This window comes from Agrilus planipennis, unplaced genomic scaffold, assembly GCF_000699045.2.
Source record: "Agrilus planipennis isolate EAB-ADULT unplaced genomic scaffold, Apla_2.0 scaffold105, whole genome shotgun sequence".
Classification (NCBI taxonomy): domain Eukaryota; kingdom Metazoa; phylum Arthropoda; class Insecta; order Coleoptera; family Buprestidae; genus Agrilus; species Agrilus planipennis.
In genome coordinates, this window is record NW_020438878.1 from 545708 (window position 1) to 557285 (window position 11578).

The 11578-nt window shown below is 35.2% G+C and overlaps 1 protein-coding gene across 1 annotated transcript in view; it reads left to right on the forward strand.

Annotated features, from left to right (window-relative positions):
- The window catches only part of LOC108737753 (sodium/potassium/calcium exchanger 4), a 42711-nt gene that overhangs the window by 11822 nt on the left and 19311 nt on the right, over window positions 1–11578 (forward strand). The window contains exons 2-3 of the mRNA XM_025981442.1: window positions 3796–3969; window positions 10997–11184. Coding sequence (XP_025837227.1) covers window positions 3796–3969; window positions 10997–11184 — 362 coding nt within the window. The remainder of the gene's footprint in view (window positions 1–3795; window positions 3970–10996; window positions 11185–11578) is intronic.

Below are 11578 nucleotides of genomic sequence, written 5' to 3' on the forward strand. Positions count from 1 at the left end.
TTAGATTACTGTTCGCAAATAGTTAAGGATGTGGGCTGTTCTAGTTTTAGGGAAATGCGAAGTTTAGCTCAGGATAGGAAAGAGTGGAGGTACGTGTCCAACCAGTCTTAGGACTGATGACCTTATGATGAAACTTATTTTAAAATCCTGAAGACAAATTTGTGGTAATTTACTGTCTGTTGCTTTTCCTTTTTTCAACGACCCTTATATCCTGAATCGAACGGGTGTCCTCCAGCATGCCGAGCAATGGTCTCAACCTTTAGGTCATGTCGTTCGGTCTCAATGAACACGATTACTGAAATAATTATATCTCAAAAAAAGTCACTTCTTTGACGAGGAGTGATAAACAACAGCATATGCACCAAGTAGTCGAGGAAATAAATCACAAAAACAAGGCAAACCTTCGAAATTCGGATTGAGATGCGGTTTTCTGCATTCTATTCGTAAGACCATCTAATGTAAACTTTGTGAACATAAGAGATTCAAAAATGCTTCGGTGCATAAGAAAAATTTCGTCTTATAAGTACATTGCAAAGTTGTTACAAGAAAACTCGGTCAGTAATGATAGAAATAAGTCCAATTTTGTTACTCGTGGGTTTTGAGGGTCACTGAACAGGAATGTATAGTCGGCGGTGGCCTCCGAGAGCTACCTGAGACCCAGAACCACCGTCATATACTTGTCTCCAGGTGTTATGCTTTAAATTAATTAAAGATAATCATAAAATAATGTATTTGGGGGTTTGGTACATATTTTCTCTCTATAACTCGAAAAATTAGATTAGATTAGATAAAAATTATTTTACAGCCTCTATAACTCGATAATTCGAAACTTATTACGTCTATACTTCGAAGAAAACTAAGTTACCGACTTTAAGGATCTTAACCTCTACAAGTCGAATCAAAATCCGCCTAAGTCAAAATCCTGCATAAGTCGAAAACTGTGTAACTCGAATTTTTTGGCGTCACCCTTGATGTTCGAGTTATACAGGTTCTGCAGTTTATTGTTTTTTCCAGGGTGATGGTCAAATAATTAAACAACTTTCTGGTTTTGTTACGTTTCGGTTTATTTAACCATCTTCAGACTGAATTTTTTTTGTGTTTTATTAACTTATAGTTCTACTAGGTTAGGTATTATACATTTGTTATAATTGATAGTCAAAGAACATACGTTTTTAAGTGTTACTGCTTGTGTTTGGGTGTTTTTTTATGTGTATAATTTCTTTTATAATCAATTTTTATACTTACTTTCCCGGCCCAAAATTTCAAGTTCTTTGAATTTGAAATTGTGTTTGTTATTTAATGCATGTTCTGATAGTGCTGCTTTTGTTTTATCTATATTTTTTAAACTATATTGGTGTTCAGATATACCTTTTTTTGAATATTGTTTCGTTTGTCTAATGTAAGCTTGATTGCAATCTAGGCAATTTACTTTATATATTATACTTGTGTTGTCAGTTTTTGGTAACAGTGGTTTCAAGCTACTGAATAAAGTTTTAGATTTTTTCTTAGGCGTTTTATCGGCTATTGATATATTATATAGTTTTAAAATTTTATTTTTAAATTCAGAAATGTATGGTAATGAGACATAATTGTTGTTTTTTATATTTTGGTTTGCGCTTGAGGGACTGATTTGAATAAATTTTAAATAAATAGATCCATTTCTAGTACGTACACATCAGTACATTGGTCTTTCGTTTAATGCTTATACAGTTGGCAAATGAAATATTTATAACTGATAAGCAATACGTTTCTTTTTTTTTTCGTTTCAAAATAAAAGCAATCGTAGCAATCACAAAATACATTTCGGTAGTAAACTGATCACTGGTAATTTGGTGGTGGCGGCGCTTTCCAATTGTCTATACATTCGCGTATTCGATTGGGAGTGGTATCAATTTGCAACACACGCCGAACAACAATAAGCACACCTCGGGTATTACCTATTGTTCTATTTTACAAATGTACGATAGGTGTACTTCAGCATGGATACTTTAGGAATATTTCAATGTAGTATTTTGCTTTATTATTGAATCATCTTTTTGTTATAAATAATTCTTAAAACGTGCACAATGAAATAGGTAGCTTTGAATACCACTCTCAGTTTTGCCTGCTTTTTTGGGCTCTCAACAATAATTTTGTTTTTAGTATCTCGATAGACTATAATGTAATGACTATAATTAATTTATCGCAGTAATATTTGCAACCATTAAATGGCAAATCTGTCTGGGCAAATCCTTCCTGAGCAAATCCTGCCGGATGTAATTTTTAACAGAATTTTAACAAATTGGTCTGTTAATGGCAATAACCCTCATGTTGTTTTGTACGTTTATTGTTAACGAATTATACCCATAGAGTGCCCGTACCCTAATTGAGGTACCTCTGTACGAAAAGTAAATCCTACCTCCTGAAAACATGCCAGAAAAAGGTGACAGACCAAGTAATTGGAGCGCGCTCCCGCTGTCTCATCTTTGGCAATGTATAAGTATAATAAGCCTATGTAGTTTTGCGCTAAATGAAGTATCTAATTAAAGGTCTTGATAATATTTACTCGAAAAAACAATCCCGCCTCATGAAAACCTGCCGAAAAGGGGTGGCAGAGAATTGGATAATAATAAATATGTTATCAAATATACTACTCCTATTTTTTTGCAAAAACATTTCAGTATTTCGATGCCGAATTATTTGTCAGGCCCAGATTTCACGGCTGCAGACCTAAGGAACCATTATTCCCAGAAATATCCAAAATTCCTATGGATTATGAAAATAATCGACAAAAAACTGAGAAAGGCCCTAGACAAAAATTTTCAGTCTCTCTCCAGTCTCTCAGTCTTTCAGAGTTTTCAGAGTCCTTCAGCGTCTCTGAGAGCCTCTCTCACAATCTTTCACAATCTCTCAGTTATTGCCTAGGTGTTTTTATGGATCTCTCACCGTCTCTGTATGAGAGAATCGAACGATAAAATTATTAATTCAAAGATTCGGGTCTCTCACAGAGAGACTGAATGAATAAAACTGAAAATTTAAGAGACTCGAGTCTCTCGTAGAAAGACTGGAATCTCTGAAATATGTTGAACTTAGAAAATTTTAACCATGTCTATCGAGACACCACTTAGTGAGAGATTCGGCTCTCTCGTTCAGAGACTGGATACGAAATGAGGATCTCTCTATGAGCAACTGGAGTCTCTCGTTCAGAGACGCTAAACAGTTTTTTTGACAGTCTCTCTCAGCGACACCAGAGAGACTCGATGAGAGACGGAGACTCGAGTCTTGCTTTCAGAGACTCTGAGAGACTGAACATTTTTATCTCGGGGGAACAACTCGATTTTCAATACATTCTGCAATTGACTTTCTAATGTAATAATAATTCAATAAAAATTGTTTCCATCCTTGAATGAACGAAAATCGTAGATGTATACTGTATTTTTGCAAAATAAAAAGCGGGAACATTGACGTTGCACTCCAATTAAAAAGATGCGATAAATATTTTTTATTTATTTATTTTAGGGAAAACAAATTTCTTTTTAACTAAATAAATCGTTTGTTTTATTACTATTATATTGTTATTAAAATCTTACTTTTACTGATATTATCAGACTAATTTTCGGTAAATATGGTGTATTCCCTCCGTAGAATTGTAGGTGCATATATTTTCTATTACAAAACAGCATGGGAGTATTGCCGCTAATTTTTCACATTGTTTGCCACCTGTTAAAAGTCACTTCTGGTGCTCAGGCACGGTTATTAAAAACGCGTTTGTCTCTTTACTATTTCAATAACATATAAAAATCTTTTTTTTTTCAGGTTTAAATTGCACTCCTCCGGCCATCGACGATTTTCCTAAGGACTTATTTTCCGAAAAACAGAGGCAAGATGGAGCAGTCGTTATACACATTATTGTTTCACTTTATCTTTTCGTTGCATTGGCTGTAGTTTGCGATAAATTTTTTGTACCCGCTGTTGAAAAAATATGTCACGGTAAGTAAAAAATATATTATCGAACCATTTTCTAACATCAGATTATTTTTTTTCAAAAATATGCGTTAGTCGGAAGTGTTTTATGATATGAATATATAGGTAATTATAGAAAATTTGTGAGGGAAGAAAAGATAAAAGAAAGCTCTGGGGTTATTCCAAGTACATACTTAACTGCAGGTGGCTTCAGGCTTGTCTAAATGTTTTAATAACTAATTCAAAGACGTATTATTATAAATTTAATGATTTAGTTGCAAAATTACGGATTTTCTAATTAATTTAAGAAACTATTATAAAAGAAAAAAAGCAAACAAGAAAAGCCGATGTTAGTTTTTGGGACAACGTTTATATTTAAATGGCGATTTTTGACCAAAAAATTACACAATTGACATTTGAAAATGTAAAATGCAATCAAAGGTCATTAGATATTTTTCGTAGAAATGAGTCGTCTCGCCTATAGCTTTTATTAGCCTTCTTTTGCCATAGGGGTAGCTCATAAAATACGTTTACAAATAATAAGGAAGGGAGGGGTTTTGCTTAGCATGACGAGATATGGCACGGGGCGACAGTGTTCTAAAGATTATAACGTTCGAAGTTCATCAATTTTATTTTAATGTTTTTCTTAACTTGGCAGTTCTTAAAATTTCCTCATTCCCATCGCTATTTTTAATCACAGGAATAGGGGGGGGACCAGTTTTGTGACGTAATATTTGTATATTGACCGTTTTTTTTAAACGTGATGATATAGCAAGGAGTTAGAGATATAGTCTTAAATAAAATGGAAGAGGTATTGACAAAGCAGAGTTATATCATAATAAATAGATAAAAGAAATACAAAAATACTAATATGCAAGGGACGAAAGAGTAGAGAAAGAGTGAATGTAAAGATAGGAGACGAAAAATTAGAAATAGTGGCTGATTTTCGATATCTAGGAAGTTAAATAACTCAAGATGGAAGCAGCAGTAGAAATATGAAACAGAGAATAGCGAAGGCTCTAGTCGCCTTCAACAAAAATAACTCACTTCTATATGCTCACGAACGGTTAATTTAGAAATTCGAAAAAGATTGCTAAATGTGTATGTCTGGAACACGGCGTACGGGTGCAAAACATGAACGGTGGGTACGGTGGAAAAGGTTGGAAGCCTTCCATATACGGTGTTAAAGAAGGTTAGAAATGAGGAGGTATTACAAAAAATAGGGGAACAGAGGTCATGAAGGGCTAGTAAGACACTATTATAAACATAAACAGACCTAGATTGCATTTCTGTTCACAAATAGTTAAAGATGTGGGATGTTCTAATTGTAGGGAAATGCGAAGATAAGCTCAGGATAGGGAAAAGTGGAGGTGCGAGTCCAATCAGTCTTAGGATTGACGACCTCATGATAATTATGATGTTGTTTGACAAAATTTTTTTCATCTTTATAATTAGGAATTGTACAATTTTTTAAACTGAATTTAAATATGAAGCAATTTTAAAACCTAATCAATCATCTTAAATTTTATATATTTCCTATTTTGAATAAGATTTTTCCAGTTAAACGGTTTCTTACACAAAAAACCTTCTACGTATCCCGAATATAAAGTGGTTTCTGGCATATTTTTTCATGACTTCGAAAGAGTTTCTCCTTTGAGAATATGTGATATAATACCCACTTTTCCGGAAGTGCGAAGAGAAAAATGTTTTCTCATTTGCAACTTAAAGTATGTATTTTTCTTTTCAAAAATTACACTTTAAATCATGAAAGGGTAGTTATGGATCCTCAAATTGAAAATTGTTTCTAAAATATGAAAGGCAGTTCATATAAAATAAATAATAAATATGTTCTGCACTATCATAAGAATTGTACTTTAAATCCCCTCCGGGCATGGGCTCTGCTTGAAATACGATGAAATAGTTCTAAAAAATTCATAACTTTGAAGAACAACACACTAAATATCTCAATCCCAGCGTCAATGCACGACACTAATGGTCCAAAGTGCTTTTCGATAACAGTGTAACAGTATACCTGAAGATGGCAACTTTGTTAGCTATTTCGTGTGTTCTACAGCATCCTCAAATTTCACAGTTTTCTTGAATTTTGAAGAAGAATATAATGTAGGTATTTCAACTTAAGTTAATGTGCTTTACAAAGTTATTGTCTCCACTGTTTCCCCTTCGGGATCAGAAAAACCAAAATTCAGAATTTATTTAGCTCCAGATCTTTTGTTAGAATTGATACATCTAGTTCAAGAACATTATTCCAAAATTAACACAAAAAATTGAAACAATGGTCCCGAAAATAGCGAATGTTGATCAAAAATTGTCTCAATAAATAATTTTTTGTGAATTCATTCCTTCATCAAATCCTGTATCCGCTCTTGGTATCATGTTATATATAGTTTCTCTAGCGATGTGACCTTTAGTTTGACCGGCGCAAAGTAAAAAAGAACAGTACTAGGCCAGAAAAGAAAGGAGACAACACTCGGCCAAATTCTTAACCGGTGAGGAGCGTATAATCCGTACAGTACTGCACAGAAAAATTGACCATTTTATCCTCTAGAATTGCGTTGCTCAAATGTGCTATTATTGGTACCAATTACTACTGAAGATACCAACGAGATGTTTATTTAGATTTGAAGACATATTAAAGGCTTTAACGCTTGTTTTCGACTCGCACTACTATTCATGATTGAACAAAACTTTTGGCAAGTACTGTATGAAAAAGAATGTTTAATCAACAAGAGTCGAGAGTATAATGAGCTTTTTTCTCCCTACTACGATTTTGCCAGCGCGCATCCAAGACATCGGAAGGGGCACATCGCTAGAGAAAGTAAATGAAGTATATCATGTATGTATTTTTCTACCAATGCTTTATTATCAGTCAGGTATTCTAGTTGCACAATGCGTCCATATTTTTCCAATTTAAGATTAATTTTCACTATACATTACATAAGTATTCCGTAAATTAAATTGACAAATTCATCCTAAAGGTGCAGTCATGAGTGAACGGCGTGCAAATACGCGGCTAAAGTTAGTGTGAATAGAAAGACATTTCGTATCAGTTCATTTTCTACATTAAGTCTACAAAATTCAGTTCAAAACAAGTCAAAAATTGTTACAGTACCAATCGATGTTGTTAATGCAATGGCGGTGATTTGCTATCTTACAGAATTTTAACCAGACGATCCCTAGACAAAAATTTTCAGTCTCTCTCCAGTCTCTCAGAGTCATTCAGAGTCTTTCAGCGTCTGTGAGAGCGTCTCTCACAGTCTTTCACTGTCTCTCAGTTATTGCCTAGGTGTTTTTATGGATCTCTCACAGTCTCTGTTTGAGAGACTCGAACGATAAAATTATTAATTCAGAGATTCGATTCTCTCACAGAGAGACTGAATGAATAAAACTGAAAAATTGAGAGACTCGAGTCTCTCGTAGAAAGACTGGGACCTCGAAATATGTTAAACTCGAGATACCACTTATTGAGAGATTCGAGTCTCTCGTTCAGAGACTGGATACGAAATGAGGATCTCTCTATGAGCGACTCGAGTCTCTCGTTCAGAGATGCTAAACAGTTTTCTTGACAATCTCTCGACAGTCTCTCTCAGCGACACCAGGGAGACTCGATGAGAGACGGAGACTCGAGTCTCGCTTTCAGAGACTCTGAGAGACAGAACATTTTTATCTCGGGATGCTTTACGCCTTTTACGCTTTCACCAACTACTTAATTATTTATAACAATTAGGTACTAGTTTGTTTCAACGGTTTCAAAAAGTCACAGATTGATTGATTTTTTGAAAAGCTTTTTGAATGAGGCCTAACAATTGGTTTATGACATTGGTTGGTGTAATATTTTATGGAAAGTTCGCCAGAATTAACCACAAGATTTCCCACTTACCACAAGATAACACATATTAGCTTGATCAATAAATCCATTCATCAGTAATCCTCTCCATCCATATATTATGAATCCTTTTTTTTATATGCTCTTCCTCGTCCAGAATAATACCGACATTCAATAAATCTTCCTAAGGTCCCAATATACCTACTTGCAATCAATTTCGCATTATCTGCTTCTATAGTCCACATGTGCGGAATGGAAACACTACGTTTAAATGTGAATATTAGATTGTACGGAACGTTTGCAGAATGGATATGGAATGATAAGGGAATGAGTAATGAGAACTGACGTTTAATTGTTTTTTGTTTTAGGGAGAAAATTGAATCTTATTGGTACTCATATTTTATCATTATTTTTCTTATTTTTGATTAAGTATTTGTCACTCACTTTTCTAAATCATTTTGATTAGGAAGCTCTTCGTGAGAACTATAGGATCCCTTTGTAACATTTAAGTGCATGTTCGATATGTCTAATTAATTTTAATTGGCCACAATGAAAAACGTAATTTGTCTCCACCGAAGGATGACACCTTTTGGTGCGTTTTAGTTTTTTTAAACGTATATATGTGGATTTTTGAGTTGTATTTGTTTTTTTTTTCTTGGATCCACCCTAGATCCAAAATTCTGTGTATACTCCGATAAAAAAGCCTACACATTTATGTATCTAACGCTTTAGATATACTTCAAAAGATTGTTTCTTCAAATTGATACATTTTTCTTATACTTATCTGAAAAGCTGATTGTAGATATAAAAGATTTTGTTATACATATTCGAGAACGTTTTAAAATTCATTGCGGTAGTATTACGAAATAATAAAAGTGCCTGAGAATCGTGCTGCAGTAAACTTACAAATTACATTTCCGCATCTTAAAACGTATACATATATATACGAGGTCTATTCAAAAAGTACCGCGAATTTTGTGATTTTTAAAAATTATTTATTAACTCATGAATATCCACTTTGTCCACTTTATAGTAATCCCCAAAAGATATTATACACTTGTGCCAACGTTTTTTATAATCCTCGAAGCACGTCAAAAAAAAATTTTTTTTTGATCTTGTTCAACTCATGGGCCTCTTCAGTTTCGGGAAAAAGACAAAGTCACAGGGTGCCAGATCTAGGGAATACGGTGGCTACGGCATTATTAGTGTGTTGTTTTCGGCCAAACAATCGCGAATAAGCAACGATGTGTGAGCTGGGGTGTTATCATAGTGCAAAAGCCAATTTTTGTTCATCCATGGCGGATTACTTCGCGCAAAACCTGTAGGTAATATTCCTTATTGACCGTTCTACGCTGTGGCAAGAACTCACGATGTACAATGCCCCTGCAATCGAAGAAAACTGTAAGCAAAATATTCACATTCGACCTAATTTGGCGCGCTTTTTTCGGTCTTAGCTCGTGCGGCAGCTTCCATTGGAATAATTGAGCTTTGGTTTCCATATCATAACTATAAACCCATAATTAGTCACCAGTTGTGACCCTCTCGAGCAAATTTCGATCGCCGTTGATAGAGTAAAACAGCTCCTTCATGCGATGCTGTTTTTGTTCGAAATTGAGCAATTTTGGTACGAATTTCGCGGCGACTCGTCTCATGTCCAAATAGTTGATAAAAATCGAATGCCAATCGACATGTTTAGGTTATTATTAGATTATGTTTCAGTGAGACACATGAGTATCAACATAACGTAACAAAAAAATCAAAATTCAAAATACGCGATACTTTTTGAATAGACCCCGTACGTAAACCAGCGCTCCGTGCTTTCACAATTTCTTTTTACTNAACGTGTGCTTTTGTAGCAAGCAGAAGTAGACCCTTCAGGAACAAGACTCTTCTACTTCCACTTGCAACAAGAATATGCGTACAATGGTTACTCTAGATAAAAGCGTTAGAAATTTTGCAGATTTTGAACCAAATCATGCACTATGTATTGGGTGCCAGATCTAGGGAATACGGTGGCTACGGCATTATTAGTGTGTTGTTTTCGGCCAAACAATCGCGAATAAGCAACGATGTGTGAGCTGGGGTGTTATCATAGTGCAAAAGCCAATTTTTGTTCATCCATGGCGGATTACTTCGCGCAAAACCTGTAGGTAATATTCCTTATTGACCGTTCTACGCTGTGGCAAGAACTCACGATGTACAATGCCCCTGCAATCGAAGAAAACTGTAAGCAAAATATTCACATTCGACCTAATTTGGCGCGCTTTTTTCGGTCTTAGCTCGTGCGGCAGCTTCCATTGGAATAATTGAGCTTTGGTTTCCATATCATAANTTTGATCTTGTTCAACTCATGGGCCTCTTCAGTTTCGGGAAAAAGACAAAGTCACAGGGTGCCAGATCTAGAGAATACGGTGGCTACGGCATTATTAGTGTGTTGTTTTCGGCCAAACAATCGCGAATAAGCAACGATGTGTGAGCTGGGGTGTTATCATGGTGCAAAAGCCAATTTTTGTTCATCCATGGCGGATTACTTCGCGCAAAACCTGTAGGTAATATTCCTTATTGACCGTTGTACGCTGTGGCAAGAACTCACGATGTACAATGCCCCTGCAATCGAAGAAAACTGTAAGCAAAATATTCACATTCGACCTAATTTGGCGCGCTTTTTTCGGTCTTAGCTCGTGCGGCAGCTTCCATTGGAATAATTGAGCTTTGGTTTCCATATCATAACTATAAACCCATAATTAGTCACCAGTTGTGACCCTCTCGAGCAAATTTCGGTCGCCGTTGATAGAGTAAAACAGCTCCTTAATGCGATGCTGTTTTTGTTCGAAATTGGGCAATTTTGGTACGAATTTCGCGGCGACTCGTCTCATGTCCAAATCGTTGATAAAAATCGAATGCCAATCGTTATGTTTAGGTTATTATTAGATTATGTTTATGTGAGAGACACGAGTATCAACATAACGTCACAAAAAAATCGAAATTCAAAATACGCGATACTTTTTGAATAGACCCTGTACGTAAACCAGCGCTCCGTGCTTTCACAATTTCTTTTTACTGCCAAAGTTCGCAATTTGTGTAATTTAATTTCTCGAGCACAAAGAAATTCAACCATCATCTGCTTAATAAAATCTGTTCACTCATACATTGTTTCCGCTAGAAATAAATGGAAGATGATTTTATCTGTTTTACGTTTTTCTCATTCAGCACTGAATATGTCAAAGGATGTGGCAGGAGCGACGTTTATGGCCGCAGCAACTTCTGCTCCGGAGTTATTCGTGAATGTAATTGGAACCTTTATTACAGAAGGTGATATTGGAATAGGAACCATTGTTGGTTCAGCTGTATTTAATATACTGGCAGTAGCTGCTTGTTGTGGATTGGGAGCAGGCATGGTAAGCTTTGATAACATCATTATTTGATGTAAGAGAGTATTTTTATAGTTTTGAGTGCTTGTAGGTACTTATACAGTCAGTGCAACAATCAACATTAACTGTCTTTTGTAGGACCTTTAAAATTTCATAGTATATATAGGGTTGTTCTGAAAGTCATTTCGTTTTTTCCCGACAGAGGATTTAATTGTATTCTTTTGTACCCAACTTCACATTTAAGCCGTATAATTTTTATATGCTTTGACACCTCATATAGCAAGGCTTGTGTGTGAAAAATTCCAATTAATTCTACGCAGTAGTTTTTGGTTGGTGCCCTTTTAAATATGGAGAGCGATAAGCAGCATTTTCGACATATCTTACTGTTTTACTACAGAAAGGGTAAAAATGCTGTTCAAGC